The sequence below is a fragment of the Carcharhinus amblyrhynchos genome, chromosome 3 (genome assembly GCF_965287045.1).
Source record: "Carcharhinus amblyrhynchos chromosome 3, sCarAmb.v2.hapA, whole genome shotgun sequence".
Classification (NCBI taxonomy): domain Eukaryota; kingdom Metazoa; phylum Chordata; class Chondrichthyes; order Carcharhiniformes; family Carcharhinidae; genus Carcharhinus; species Carcharhinus amblyrhynchos.
This window is the reverse complement of record NC_137326.1, coordinates 8,119,655-8,136,090: the sequence shown is the minus strand read 5'-3', so window position 1 is coordinate 8,136,090 and position 16,436 is coordinate 8,119,655. Positions and strand designations below refer to the sequence as shown.

The 16,436-nt window shown below is 45.2% G+C and overlaps 1 protein-coding gene across 2 annotated transcripts in view; it reads right to left on the bottom strand.

The window, feature by feature from the left end:
* The window catches only part of LOC145363507 (rab GDP dissociation inhibitor alpha-like), a 49,013-nt gene extending 40,120 nt beyond the window's left edge, over nucleotides 1-8,893 (bottom strand). The window contains exon 1 of one of the 2 annotated variants that reach the window (XM_080218705.1): nucleotides 8,710-8,893. In XM_080218705.1, the coding sequence (XP_080074831.1) occupies nucleotides 8,710-8,754 (45 nt within the window). In that variant the 5' untranslated portion in view covers nucleotides 8,755-8,893. Of the gene's footprint in view, nucleotides 1-4,418; nucleotides 4,516-8,709 lie in introns of those variants that run through there. The other variant, XM_080218709.1, reaches the window with a different exon arrangement.
* Between the last annotated feature and the right edge of the window lie 7,543 nt (nucleotides 8,894-16,436).

Genomic DNA, 16,436 nt, shown 5'->3' with positions numbered 1-16,436 from the left:
GCTCGTCAGGCAAACTCTGTATATGTCACATAACCGCTTTCATTTAAAAGATATAGTCTTAAAGTGTATAAAGAAACTTTATTTATTAGTCACAAGGAAGCTTACATTCACACTGCAATGAAGTTACTGCAAAAACACCCTTGTCGCCACACTCCAGCATCTGTTCGTGTACACTAAGGGAGAATTTATCATGACAAATTCACCTAACCAGCACATCTTTTGGACTGTGGGAGGAAACTGCTGCTCCCAGAGGAAACCCCTGCAGACACGGGGAGAAGGTGCAGATTCCGCACAGATAGTGACCCAAGCTGGGAATCGAACTCGGGTCCACGGCTCTGTGAGGCAGCAGTGCTAACCACTGTGTCACTGTGCTTAACCAAATAATATTGCCCTGAAATATATAAATTGCAAAAACTTTACAGTTGTGTTGCTATGGTAACTTACGATTATGGCAGGGAAGGCATTATAGGAAGTATATTTCCTGCTGCTGTACTTACATCATACACAAGACATTGAACATATTATGAAAATACAAGGAATCTGTAAATTTATGTCCCTTCTCACATTATTCTTTCCCTCAGGAAATTCAGATTTAATTCAATAATTTGAGCATTTCCAACAATACGCAGCACCGTACATGTAATCCTATCCCAGAAAATATAATCTTAACTAACTATGGTACCTGCTATTTGCTATTTCACAGAGCCCACAAACTTTCGACAAAATCTACCAAATCATATAAATAACTTGCCATTGTTCAATAACCAACCAGCTGTACTAAGATTCCACAGTATTTGATTTCCAAAACACTTTTTAAACAGATGCAATGTTTCTACCTCATAACAAAATCATGTTGAAACTGTTAAGTCGCAATTAAAACGAGTGGTGAAAATTGATGTAGCAGGATAGCCCAACTGAGCACCAATGCATTAGACACGCACAGACTCAATTCTTTGTTCTACAGATGAATATGCTTACAGGAAGCAAACCTCTTCCAACAGATGTGCAGATCCCTCACCTCCCAACTACCACCTCAAAGAGCCTGCACATCGTCATCACCATTGAATCACAACTCCAGGACAAAGCAGCCCCGCTTGATTGGCACCACATCTACAAACATCCACTCCCTCCACCACCAACGCTCAGTAGCAGCAGTGTGTACAAACTGCACTGCAGCAATTCACCAAAGATCCTTAGGCAGCACCTTCCAGACCCATGACCATTTCCATCTAGAAGGACAAGGGCAGCAGATACCTGGGAACACCTCCAATTGCAAGTTCCCCTTCAAGTCACACACCATTTGACTTGGAAAAATCCTGGAATTCCCTCCCTAACGGGATTGTGGGCCAACCCACGTGGACTGCACTGATTCAAGGCGGCAGCTCACCACCACCTTCTCAAGCAATGGGCAATAAATGCTCGAAGAAGTCTCACAACACCAGGTCAGAGTCCAACCAGGTTCCACACACCTGACAAAGGAACTCTGTTTCCAAAAGCTTGTGAGATTACTATCAAATAAACTGGTTGGACTCTAACCTGCTGTTGTGAGACTTCTTACTGTGTTTACCCCAGTCCAACACCAGCATCTCTACATCAATAAATGCTGGCCAGCCAGCGACGCCCATGTCCCACAAATGAATTTTTAAAAAAGTACATTTGTGCCTAAGTTTTGATTTTGTCCTTGCCAGAAAATCTTTTGAATAGCATTTTAAAAATTCGAGTCTAGAACTTACATTCCAAAGTCCACTTTTTGCAGTTATGCAATAATTGGAGGGTGAAGGAATTACGGCAATGGGTTTAAATAAAACATGTCTCAGCCTGTGAATTTAACATCACAATTCATGAACCACATACTCGAAGCAAACCCCTAATCACTCAATAAAAATGCATGGGAAAAAAACAAGTTAGTACATGTCAGACTAAATATCCCTCTGATGAGCAACTGGATTTGTGGAAAATATCCTATATAGGAAATTACATTACATCGATCATAAAACTGAAAATCTTGAATCTGCACACATTTCCCGTTTCTTCCCCATTTCGCTCCCACCATTCCATCATCATCATCAATTCCCATGTCTATATTTGAAAAATGAAAAACATGTCATACAGCATGAATAACTCCTGCCCACAGTGGTACTAAAGTACCTTAGTTATGCATGTCCCAAATTTGCAAGTTTTCATCATACGGCATGTACAGGAAATCTAATTAAGAAGTGATTAGGTTATTTGAGTATTCATTGCACAGATTTAAGTTAGCAAACAAAAAGATCAAGAGGGAGACAATGATAAACTTTTAGGAAAAGCACAGTTTAAGTTTAATTATTAGTGTCACAAGTAGCCTTACATTAACACTGCAATGATGTTGGTGTGAAAATCCCCTAGGCACCACACTCTGCCATTTGTTTGGGTCCATTGAGGGAGAATTTAGCATGGCCAATGCACCTAACATGCACATCTTTGGACTGTGGGAGGAAACCGGAGCCTGGAGGGAACCCCCACAGACACAGGAAGAAAGTGCAGACTCCACACAGACAAGGACCCTAGGCTGGAATTGAACCTGGCTCCCTGGCGCTATGAGGCAGCAGTCTAACCACTGTGCGATTTTATCCGAATATGCTGTCTGAATATGCTGGAGGAAGCAGATTCAATCGTGACTTTCAAGAGGAAATTGGATATATATTTGGAAATGAAAGTTTAGCTGGGCTACAGAAAGCAACAGGGGAAAATGATTGCTATTCAGAAGTGCCAGTACAGGCACAATGGGTCAAATGGCCTGCTTCTGTTCCATTCCATTCTAATTCATTTAATAACTGATATACAATGGCAGTGGAAAACAGGTGGGTACGAAAAAAGTGGGTGAAAGTTTCATTTCTCCAGCGCAAACTAGTCATGCTCTGTTAAGTGCAAAATAAATTTTAAATATTTTTCCCTTAGAAGAGAACACGAAAGATACGCAGAGGCATTTTACAGCATAAATCATACAGAAAACAAAACACCAAATTTTGAACAAAGGGACAGTTTTGGAAATACAGTTGGTTTTTAAACTAGCAATTCATGGGCCTCATTTCCCCCTGCTGCTTTCCCTGCTAAACTTTCCTTTTCAAATATATATCCAATGTCCTGTCAAAAGTTGCGATCGAATCTGCTTCCACATCCTTTCAGGCAGCATGTTCAGATCAAATCACACGGTGACAGAGTGGTTAGCACTAATAGCCCCACAGCACCAGGGACCCAGGTTCGATTCCCAGCTTGGGTCACTGTCTGCGTGGAGTGCAGTTTGCACATTCCCCCCATATCTGCTTGGGCTTCCTCCAGTTTCCTCCCACAGTCCAAAGATGTGCAGATGAGGTGCATGTGATCAAGGAGGCTGAAAGAGGATCACAATAGTCAGGCAAGTTAGAAGGGGGGGGGTGTGTGTGTGTGTGTGTGTGTGTGGAATTTTCACTCAGTGCAGTACAGGGAGCTAATGTACATCAGCATTATGCGAGCAGCACAACATGGTATTGGATATGTGGAGCAGAGATTTATAGTTCAATAGTTATCGCCCTGTTTCCACATCATCAAGGCAAAACAATTGTTATAATGGCTGCCAACAGCAAATGTCAGGGCAATTATTGCAACGCCAATGAACTGCATCACTGTTGTTCCAACTTGTCATCTGCTTTTTCCATCTCAATAAACTGTTCTTGGTTTCAGCCAACCATGCCTAGACTGTGGTAACAAAGGGAGTCAGTTGTTTGAAGAGTTGAAGTTCCCCATTACAACCTGCCTTATAAATAACTCAGCAACACCCATTATTCCCCACATACACTGATTAATTGCAAAACAGCTGTCAAATTCATGGCGTAATGAATAATATATGGCCATGGGTATAGAAGTGGTACATTCACTCATGAGTCACTCCTGTATATTATTAACCCAAGACTAATGAGGCACTCAGCATAAACATAATCCTATACTGTCAAGGCAGACTCTCTGCGAATTCTTTTCATTTTTCATTGGTGCCTGATTTTGCCAATGGCTCAGCTGACCTGACAAGTGAAGCGAGGTACTTGATAATGAGAAGTATCACTTGTGAGGCATCACAAGTGACAGGCAACAGCAACTGCAGAGCTACTAAAATACAGGAAAAATAATCTGCACAAGTAGATTACTACAAGGAGTCAGTCACATTTGAGGGTCTTTGGCAATTTTGCATGATAAATACCTGAACATAAAGCAGTTTGGGTTATATATTCAGAGCAAAGGTTGGCTAAAAACTGTTAACTTTTCAGGATAGCTATCAATGACTGGCGAATGGGACCGAGTGATGAGCAATCTTTAAGGTATGGCATCGGCAGTTATTTGCACAATTCACAAACCACGGCCAATTTATTTGCAGCGAGGTGTTCCATAAACTCTTTTGAGCCACCCACCAGCTTAAGTATCTGCTCCTTCTGCTGCCATGTTGCAATGTCGATTATCTACATAATGGCACTGCAGGAAATCACCAAGATTTCTTCAACAGCATCGCCAAAACTCTCAACCTTCATCACTGAGATGAACAGGAAGCAGATATATAAGACCACCATCATCTCCAAGTTTCCATCATCACCCGGAGATACATCACCATTCCTTCGTCAATGTTGGGCCAAAGATGTGAGGACGCCCACCCTAACAGCACTAAGGACTATCTTTACCACACAGACTGCAGGGGTTCAAGAAGGTATTTCACCAGCACCTTCTCAAGGGGAATGAAGGATCTGCTGGCCTTATAATCGATGTCCATATCTCAGGCCAAGAGAGGAAAATGCTGGAAAACCTCAGCAGGTCTGGCAGCATCTGTAAGGAGAGAAAAAAAAAGAGCTGATGCTTTGAGTCCAGATGATTCTGTCAGTGCTTTGACAAAAGGTTATCTCTACTTGAAACATGAGCTCTTTTCTCTCCTTCCAGATGCTGTCAGGCCTGCTGAGATTTTCCAAGGTTTTCTCTTTCGGTTTCAGGTTCCAGAATTCACAGTAATTTGCTTTTATCCACATATCAGGATTAAAAAAGGCATTTTCTGTTCTTATTTTAAGAAAAAAAATTATTTAAAACTCAACATAAACGAAAAGATATAAAGCAGCAAAGGAACTTGTTGATGGAGAATTAGGTGGCTGGAGGTGAGTAGTGACATTTATCCGATTGTGCAGATCTGATTACGTCAGGAGCTGTGACTGACAGCCAAGCCTCACAGATTGAATTTCTGCCTTAATCTCGCCACCAAGCAGGCTACTTATTATCACACTGAAGAGCTTCTGTTGATTTTTCCTCTGAGAACTATTGTACAGCAGGGTGCACGGATTGTCATTGCCAGTGGCCTTGTACAATAGAATAGGGATAACAAAGACCATCGGGGCACAGCAACAGTTGCTATGTGGCATTAGGTGACCTGAATTCAAATAGCAATACCAAGGTTTTCCTTTCAACTTTAAACAACGCCAAATTTCCTGGGGGGGGGAGCATGCCATCAATCAAGGTACCATTCAAGGAAAAATGGATACAACTGCAGACCGTCAAGTAACATCCCAGAATTTGACTTATTCAGTCATCATAAAACGATGGCCACAGCTCTAAGGATTAGGTCAAAATCCCTGAAACACCAGTGTAAATCCAAAGATCCAATACAATAAATTATGGATCTGATGTATTCGGTTCCTAAGAATTGGCTGCCCTGTGCTATACACAATACAACGTTGTGTGTATACATGCTTTTCAAATGTAAAAGCAGCTGTGCAAATTATCTGCGGTAATGTGTCCGTTCTCTGCTGAGTTTCTGTGATGCTCTGCATTATACCTTGTCACACATTCTCTGTTAATACACAATGACAATACTGCACCATTGTGGCATAAAAGATGCTACAAGATTAAAACTTATTTTAATAATCGCAGTATTATGGTCCTCACTGATGCAACATTGTGTGAATGGAATTGGTCAAAAATAAACCATTGCAAGTAATCAATTTCAATTTGTTTTAACATCCTTTATTAATGCATGGGTATTTTATCAAGAAGTGCTGATTAAGTTATTTTGCTGAAAATAAATATTGACTTGTTTTAATATATTTAAAGGTGCACTGTTGTTGTGTTGACTGCATTCTGAGTCACCAGTTTTTATTTCCCTCCCACACCTCCTTCCCTCCTCTCACTAACCATACACAATCACAGGCCCACCACTGGGCAGTGGGAGTGACAATCCCAAGATTGGAAGCACCAGACCAGACAGCCTGCCTTCAGCCGAACTCCACACAAGGATCAAGGGGTCAAGTGGGAACCAGGGTTGATTCCAACCCAACTCTCCCTCCCCCCCCCCCCAACACCCCCGCTAACTTTAGCTCTGCCAGGTATTGGGGCTTGGGGGTGGGGCAGGGTTATGTTGCCAACCAAGGTATCTGAGATAACACTGACCAGGATTAGAATCTGGGACTTCTTACCACAAGTGGATCCATACAAAAAAAAAGACAGTACTCGTTAAGACATCAGGAAGTATTTAGCGTGTTTGTAGAAGAAGGGGATTACGTATCAATGACAATCATGCCACCCATGACATGTAACACAAAAACCATTTTACTGAGCTTATAAAACAAAAAAAAAATCAACCAATAAAACCACCTTTGGAACAGTGAGCAAATGTACCAGATGATGAGATGGTCTGGAATGTTCCGGGTTTAATCCCTGCTCTGATGCATTATCCCAATCTCAGCCATGGTTGTAAAACTACAAAGGGGATTTGGCTGTCAAGTTTCCGACTTTCCACATCAGGGCAAGGCCTTACACAGATCAAGGGTCCACCAAGACAAAGAGGCTTACACATGGCGGTTGGTCACTTGGCTGGAGAAGGTTGACCTGGGCATGGACGCCTGACACTTGCGGAACCACACTCCAGTATAAATCACTGCCTGCATGGGCAGGGAAACTGGAGAAAGGGAAACCATAAGCAGAAGTCATGATTCTGAAGATGGCTGATCCAGCTCGGAGGATTGTCCAAAACGACAAACGTGCCCGTGTAACTCTACCCCTCCTTCCGCCATGTTTATTTAGGTACCAGAATGAGCATATCCCTTCGTTCAGACAGCCCAAGGCCGGCACCAAGTTACAAATTCACGTTTTGCTTTTCCACTCAAGCATACCACTGTCTAATCTATGTTCCACTCATGGGTGCACATGTCATGCATTTAACATAAAGGTGGAAGTGAATCAGTTGAAAGCAGTCCACAAGGGAACAGACTCCAAAAACATGAACTGTGTGAAACACCACTTTAATCAGCAGGCCAAATATCCCACCAAGCAAAGAAACCTTAAAGAAAAGCCCTTGGGAGCAGCTTTTCACACAAGTACTACAATTTGCAGAACAAATTCATTTAAAAAGGGAGTCCACACTTTAATTAAAAAAAAATCTGTACAGAGCATCATTTGCACTGTAAATATATATCTAATGGGTACATGACATGATCTTTTTTCTTTCCTCTCTGTTACTGGAGGCAATGAAGAAAAGAACTTGCACGGTTTAGCTTTAGGCTGTCTAAAAGCATTTCACAGAGATATTGGAGGTTGGGTGTGTGTGTGCGTGTGTGTGTGTGTGTAAGAAAACAATGTGCCAAAAGAGGATATATCGGAACAGGCGAGTCAAAAGATTGCTCAGACAAATAGGTTTAAGTGTCTTCTATGGGGAGGCAGGGGAGCTTTGAAGGAGAGATTTCCGGAAGACGGTACCCAAGCTATTGAAGGCACGCCTTTCTACTAATAGTAGAGAGAAAGAAGTTGGTGATGCATAATCAGGGAATTTTTGGATGAGAAGGAAATGAATTGCAACATCAGAGAAGGTTGCAAAGAAAGGTATGGGTGAGGCCTTGGAGGGATCTTAGTCCAACAAGGATAAGAGTTTTCAAATTAAGCTGTTGGGCATGAGGTGGGGGGGCGATGGGGGCCATGGTAGCCCAAGGAAAACATCTAATTTGTGCATTCATAAGCAGGTGAACAACCTATTTTACACAATATATCAATGATTCAAAATTATTTCTCATTTTCCTTTTCATTCGAATCCCAAATTATCCAGCCATTATTTTATACATTTTAACAGAAGCTTAAAAACACAATTTGAAAAGAAAATTTGGTGATTTGCTATAAATTAAAGCATTAACTTTGGAAGCATTGCTGCAGATAAAAATCAGTCTAACTCGCTAATTACAACAGGGGCAACTTAGGGCTCAAGTTCTGTTTTCCGAAGGAAAAAATTCAGACGAAGTTCCAATGTATTTCGAGAAACATTCCCGATTCCAACACATCGTCCCAATTTAACACTTTTGCGGAATAAAAGGAAAGTACGTGCTGTAAACGCTCGTCAGCGTATGATTTTTATTTTCCCTGTCCCAAAGATAAACTGCACAATTGAATTCCGAAAGGCAGAATAATTTATAACAGCAAATCAACAGTTGTAGCTTTCAGCTTCAGCCGGGCTGTTGACAGGTCATTTACGCTTACAAAATAACAACTCCTCTTTTTCTAGAAAAAAAAAGACAAAAAAATTGTTTTGCAATGTTCTTGATGGCTTTTTTTTTTGTGTTGTGCGCTCTCCAGCTCAGGTAGAGTGTGCATGACAGCAGCAACCTGGTCAACCAGCCAATGCAAACCCCATCTCCCCCACCCCCACTGATGTTAAATATTAATGCAGTGCTGACAAGGGCTCACCTTCAATCCAGTCCCCAGGACAATCACATCATATTCTTCATCCATAGCTGTTGTTGTTGTTTGCTGTTTAAGGGATGCTGTTTTATTGTGGATGAGGGAGCTGACAGCCCAGCCTCTCCCACTGACAGGTTGGAGCTGATCTCACACACACACGCCGCGTCACACCCCGTCTTCCCTTGGGCCAACACCGTCTCAATCCGCCTTCAGGCAATAATCCACACCCCCTTCACTGGGAAAGGAAACAACAAAAAAAAAGGATAGGCGCTTTGACAGCTCAGAATGGGGTGGGTGGGTGGGTGGGGGGGGGAGGACGTTTGCCTCACAATATTGATGTTGGAGAGGGGCCAGGCAGTGGAGGTGAAGGGCCAAGCGGCCGCCTCACCAACGGGTTCGCCCCGGGATACCTCCTCCCTCCCTCCCTCACGTCCCACCTGGCGAAAGTAGTGCCGGCTGGTCCTCCGTCAGCTGGCCGGCTCTTTCCCCACCCCCCCCCTCACTGCGCGTGCGCGGGCGCCGCCGGCCTGCCGGCAGTTGTAGTCCAGCCGGGGAGCCGGAGTCGGCGCACTGGGTCGTTCGCGCAGTGCAGCATGGGGGATGTAGTTCCCCCGGCTCTCAATCCTCTCTCTCTCTCTCCCTGATGGCATCAATCCAATTACAATAACACCACAAGGTCACTGCTGGCTGTCCAGGGGGCCATGCAATTCCAACTGTGGGGAGGAAAAGGGAGGAAAAAAATAACATTTCAAGATCTTCTTTTAAAATCTGAAGCTAGTATTGCAATGAAAACAGAAAATGCTGGAAAAATTCAAGGGATCTGGCAGCATCTATCAGACTCCTTTTCAGAGCCTCTCTTACTCCCACTCTTCCTTTAAGATGCTGCTTAGAGTAGAGTAATAGCTTAATGAATAGGTTAACAAAACCCTATTGGTGACATATGTGACATCAGTAGTTGTTCTTTCGGGTCTAACCAAGCAAACAAACTTAAGTTACATTCGGACAAAGAAAAAGGGGGTAGCTCCCCAAAAGGAGGTGGAACGGCCCGAACAGAAACAAAATGTACAAAGGAAACTTAAGACACGTCAAATCAAAATGTGATTGTCAGGGTCTATAACGCACCTCAGCCCCTGCGGTGCCCAACGGGCACGGAAGACCTCGACTGTGCCCGCAGACACCGCGTGCTCCCTTTCCAGGGACACCCGGCCGCGAACATAGCCGTGGTAGAGGGGCAGACAGTCAGGATGGACGGCCCCGTCGATCGCCTGCTGCCTGGACCTGTTGATGGCGCGTCTCGCCAGGCCCAGGAGCAGGTTCACGAGGAGATCAGCATCCCGACCCTCCCGTCTCCGCACCGGGTGTCCGTAGATCAGGAGCGTGGGACTGAAGTGCAAACAGAACATCAATAAAAGGTTCTTCAGAAGATCAAAAAGGGAGTGCAAGTGACATCAGTAGTCAGATGACCAAGAGGCAGTAAGACAGCCAGAAGCAGAACACTCTGTCTCCTGAATATCATGTGCTTCCTTGTGTAAATAAATAGTGTTAACAAAACTATACTGTCTCAAGTCATTCAGAGCTGAAAAACATCCTGGCAGCAGTGGAGGCCAGTTTACCAAACTGCAGACACAGGTCAATGACCCACCAGTGACAATTACTAAAACTAGACAATCAACTTTACAGCAACGACAAAATAAAACCAGAAGATCAACTTTGCAGCAATTAGACCTGAAATAGACCGCAGTAAGATTGTGGGAGATTTGTCAATAGCCATTGTGCAACAAAAACTCCTCCTCACAACATTTAAGAAGCATTTAGATGAGCACTTGAAATGCCATAGTATACAAGGCTAAGCACCAAGTGTTGGATAATGGGACTGAAATAGATAGGTGTTTGATAGCTGACGCCGACACAATGGGCCGAAAGGCCTTTTTGCGTACTGTAAAACTCTATAACACTATGACTCGATCACTCCTGCAACCTTTCCAGCACATTGAAAGAACATAAGAACATAAGAAATAGGAGCAGGAGTGGGCCATCTAGCCCCTCGAGCCTGCCCCGCCATTCAATAAGATCATGGCTGATCTGTCGTGGCTCAGTTCCACTGATCTGTCGTGGAAAGTTCCACATCAAGACCAGCAATGGGAGCTCTGGAAGAAACAGTTTGAAAGGTGCTGAATGGCTTTGGGGCTAAATGGAACTCCTCAGAAAGACCGGACTTGTGTTCACAGTGGGTGCCATAATTGACAGAGTCCTGGATTGTCAGAGCTTCAAAATGTTCTCAATATCATGTTACGTGGTTACGTGGAGGCCTTTGATTAGCCCTCCAAAAAACGTGGCAGTGGAGGCCACAGGCTCCGGGCAGAAGAGCACTTGCAGATCCACTGACTCTTTGGTCAACCAGTTAAATCAATTCTCTTGGATCTGGAGGTTATGGAGTCTCCCCAAACACAGTTTTCTCTGTGACCGCCTTGTAGTCAGCGAGCTAGACAAGGTGAGGTTGGGTTTTTCACAATCCATAAACAATTCGACTTGAGAACATCAGGTGGAATTATGGGCTCCAGGTATAACCTGGGGCAATGGTGAGACTCGAGAGAGAGGTCAATCTTGCAGGTAGGTCCACAGCTGAAATCCCACAAAAACCATTCCAAGACATCCTAAGAAGTGATTGGAATTTTCCCATCTATTTCAAAATGTGTCACACAGCACGGACACAGAAGATGCCCAGCAGGGGGAGCCAATTGCTTTCGCTGAGGCAGGACTGGCATTTCATAGAATTGTTACAGTGCAGAAGGAGGCCATTCAGCCCGTCACGTCTGCACCCACTCTCCAAATGAGTGTCATGACTTAGTGCCATTCCCCTGCCTTTTCCCCGTATCCCTGCATATTGTTTCTATTCAAATAATCATCCAATGCCCTTATGAATGCTTTGATTGGACCTGCCTCCACCAGACTTCCAGGCAGTTCATTACAGACCCGAATTGCTCGCCGTGTGAAAGGTTTTTTCTCAAATCACATTTGCTCCAACGCACGTCAAACCTGTGTCCTCTAGTTCTCAATCCTCTCCCTCTATCTACTCTGTCCAGTCTCCCTCATGATTTTGAATATCTCTAACAAATCGTCTCTTCACCTCCTTCTCTCCAAGGGAAACAGTCCCAAAAAGCTGCCACAGGCAGCAGTAGAGGCGGGTACAATTTTGCCTTTTAAGAAGCATTTAGACAGTTACATGGGTAAGATGGGTATAAAGGGATATGGGCCAAACGAGGGCAATTACGTAAGAACATAAGAAATAGGAGCAGGAGTAGGCCATCTAGCCCTTCGAGCCTGCCCCGCCATTCAATAAGATCATGGCTGATCTGTCGTGGCTCAGTTCCATTTTCCCGCCCTCTCCCCATAACCCTTAATCCCCTCGCTTATCAAAAACCCATCAACCCGCGTCTTAAAAATATTTAGCGAGGCAGCCTCCACCACTTCAACGGGCAGAGAATTCCAGAGATTCACCACCCTTTGAGTGAAGAAGTTCCTCCTCAACTCCGTTCTAAACCGCCCCCCCTTTATCTTGAGGCTGTGCCCCCTAGTCCTACTGTCCTTTCTGAGCGGGAAGAGTCTCTCCACCTCTACCCTATCCATCCCATTCATCATCTTATATGTCTCAATGAGATCTCTCCTCATTCTTCTAAACTCTAACGAGTACAAGCCTAGTTTATTCAGCCTCTCCTCATAGCTCAACCCCCTCAACTCCGGTATCAGCCTAGTAAACCTTCTCTGCACTCCCTCCAAGGCCAAAATATCCTTGCGTAAGTGCGGCGACCAAAACTGCACACAGTACTCCAGCTGCGGCCTCACCAATGCCCTATACAGCCGCAGCAAGACCTCCCTACTTTTTTATTCAATCCCCCTCGCTATGAAGGCCAGCATCCCATTCGCCTTCCATTCGCCAATTGGTCACAGGTAACCCCCCCCCCTCCTCCAACCCCCTTGCCTACCTGCACACCAAGCAGGATTGAGGGTGTCCTGAACCAAACCCCCTTCAGAGCCCCTATTCCCTTGGACTCCCAATCAGCCCACTCTCCTCTCAGAGCCCCACTCAGCCCCCTCTCCCCTCAGAGCCTCACAGCCCTCCTCCCCACTCAGACTCCCCTCAGACCCTAGCAGCCACCCTCAGACCCCTGAGCCACCCTCCCCCCTCAGACCCCCTCCTCCCTCCCTCAGACCACAACTCAGCCACTTCAGACCCCCCCCCACCTACTCTGTCCCCATTTCAGGCCATGTGCCCTAGCACTGCCAACAGCGCACTTCCCCCGGCACCATGGTATCTCACGCTGGCCTGGCACCTTGGGACCTGAGGGGGGTGGTCAAAGAGGTACATCCAGTGGCCATTTGCCCCTCTGCCATTGCAGGCTGTGGGAGGTTCCCAAGGGTGCTAGGGTTTGGATGATCTTGGCCTGGGGCAAGGTGTTGGCCTTGCCACTCTCCCCTGGGATAGGATCTCACGGGTGGACTGCCCTTTTTAGCCCTGGCAGATGTGGAGGTCACCCCTGGGCATGGTGATTTCATGAGCATTTGCTACCAAATAAACCTGCTGGACTTTAACTTGGTATTGTGAGACTTCTTACTGTGTTTACCCCAGTCCATCGCGGGCATCGCCACATCATGGTGATTTCAGGCAGCTTGTGATCAACAACTTCATTCCTACCTGTCAACTGTGAAATTTTAAAGTGACCTGCTCACTTCAATCTCCATGCCCCCAGACAGCTGGCAGGCTTTTCAATCACAACAGCACTCTACTCTGCAGCAGGGATTTCCCTTTCTCTCCGTCGGAAGCTGAGGTGTGAGCAGAGTCCTTTGAAGTCCACTAAGAGAGAGAGGAGATGTCAATTTCCCTGGGGGGGGGGGGGGTGGTGGGTTTTCTTCTCCACAGCTGTTCACTCAGCCCCAGTGTAATCACAAAGCTTTTATTTGATGTTTATCAGCCTTTCCAGAAAGCTGAAACCTTTGAAACCCTCTCTATTCAATTAAAAATCTTTGACCTCCTTCAATTTCATAGTTGGTGTTTTGAAATAGGCTTTCACTTGCAGCTCAATGGATTTATACCCAGTCTCCAGTCAGCTGTGTTTATTTCCCTTTCCCATCACACTTGACTGCATCTCAAGTATTTCCATTGTTCCTAACCGCAATGTTTACACGGACTCTAAGCCTGATTGATAGCTGTGTTTTCTTCAAAGGGAATAAGCAGTTCCAGTTCATCTTTTGCTTCCTTGGGGTCCAGCACACCAGGTCCACACTGGTCATTATCAGCACCAAAGCCCATCCAGTACATTTCTGGTTGGACAGGTGGGTGAATAGTAGGGGTTGTGAATGGGCTGACAAGCCCACCAATTGCATAAAATTCAGGTCTCTGGTCAACACAACATTCAGCAAGGCATCAGGAGTCCTGCAGGCCATTGGATGAGGCTGGAGAATTCCATCCCTTATTTTGTCTGCCAAACTTTTACCTACTTTGCCTCTTCAAGTTCCCCTGAGATACCTTTGCATCTTCCTCACAATTCACACTTCCATCTAGTTTTGTGTTATCTGCAAATTTGGAAATAGTACGTTTAATCTGCACAACTAAATCATGAATACAGATTGTGAATGGCCAAGGCCCAAGCACTGATCTTATATCTCATTGGTCACAGCCTGCCAATCTGAGAATGACCCATCTCATAGAAATCATAGAAGCCCCACAGAAGGAGACCGTTCGGCCCATCAAGTCTGCACTGACAATAATCCCACCTTGGCCTTGTCCCTGTAACCCCACATATTTACCTGACTAATCCCTTTAGTCTGTGCATCCCAGGACACTAAGGGGCAATTTAGCATGGCACATCTTTGGGACTGTGGGAGGAAACTGAAGCACCCACGCAGACACGGGGAGAACATGCAATCTTCACACAATCAGTGACCCAAGCTGGGAATTGAACCCAGGTCCCTGGAGTTGTGTGGCAGCAGTGTTAACCACTGTGCCACCAGACTGTTTTTCCTTGGAGGAAAGTGAGCATGGAGTAATGCTGAGAGTAACAGGAAAGTCGCCAGGTAGGTCTGCGGCTGGAGAGGGTGGTGGTAGGCACAGGATGAGTTCAGACTTGTTCCAAGAGAGAAGACATTTGTCATAGAAATCATAGAAACTCTGCAGTGCAGATGGAGGCCATTCGGTCCATCGAGTCAGCGCTGACAACAATCCCACCCCGAGCCCTATTCCCACAACCCCATACAGTTACCCTGCCACACCCTCTAATCTACACATCCCAGAACAATGAAGGGCAATTTACCATGGCCAATCAACATAACCCGCGCATCTTTGGACTGTGGGAGGAAACTGGAGCACCTGGAGAAACCTAACTTAAAGAAATGGCATTTAAAAAAGTTCATCCAGGTATAAAGTTTAATTATTAGTCTCACAAGTAGGCTTACATTAACATTGCAATGAAGTTACTGTGAACATCCCCTGGTCGCCACACTCTGGCGTTTGTTCGGGTACGCTGAGGGAGAATTTAGTATGGCCAATGCACCGAACCAGCCACATCTTTCGGACTGTGGGAGGAAACAGGAGCACCCAGAGGAAACCCACGCAGACACAGGGAGAATGTGCAGACTCCACACAGACAGTGACTCAAGCTGGTAGTCAAACCCAAGTCCCCCGCACTGTGAGGCAGCAGTGCTAACCATTCTGCCAACGTGCCGCACAGTATAATAAGTATTATGTAGCATAATTTGGACTGGGAGCTGTGATTAGTAGTCCATTTGATGAGGTCCTGAAAACAAATTTAAGAACCATTGCTCTACATCTTTCTACTCAGCTGTTGTTTTCGTGCTTGATGTCTGGGGTCTTGCACTCTTAGCACATGACTGAGCCAACAAATGGACTTTCACCTAAATTGAACTAATTGTAGTTGCTTTGTTCTTTAAATGGCCATTACTGTGCCCAATCTGCGCATTTTTACATTTGACGTTGAAAACCTCAAAGGTCTTCTCTTAGCCGTTCTCTGTTTACACCACCATGTAATCTGGTAGATAAGAAGTTGCCTAGTGATAAGTCTAACCTTTGCTTCCTGGCACAGCTCAATACTAACTCGCTTGTTAAAACAGTCAGCTCTTACCAGTAACACTGTGATAACCCCCCACAATGGGGAATCACTGGTTGCTCGTCCGATTGGGCTCGGCTTACTGAGTATGAGTTCCCCTGGCAACAAGGTAATGTTTGCCCAGTGGCCAAAGCCTTTCATAAGGCAGACCCAGGAGGAATAACTTGTGTACAGCACGATTGTGGCTTCACTTTATCTTCTGCAAAGAAACGATGTGAACAAAACCCAGTCCATCACGCAAACCAGTCTTCCATCCATTGACTCTGACTACACTTCCTGCTACCTTGGAAAAGCAGCCAGCAAATGTGGTCTCACCAAGGTCCAGCATGTAAAATTGCATGAGAATGTGCCAGCGAAATTTTTTTTAACAATTCATTTACGGGATGTGGGCGTTGCTGGCTAGGCCAGTATTTATTGCTCATCCCTAATTGCCCTTCAGAAGGTGGTGCCGAGCCGCCTTCTCGAAGCTGCACCAGTCCCTAAGGTGTAGGTACACCCATAGTGCTGTGAGATTCAGAAAGTTTATTTACTGTCACAAGTAGGCTTACATTAACACTGCAATGAAGTTACTGTGAAAATCCCCTAGTTGCCACGCTCCAGCACCTGTTCGGG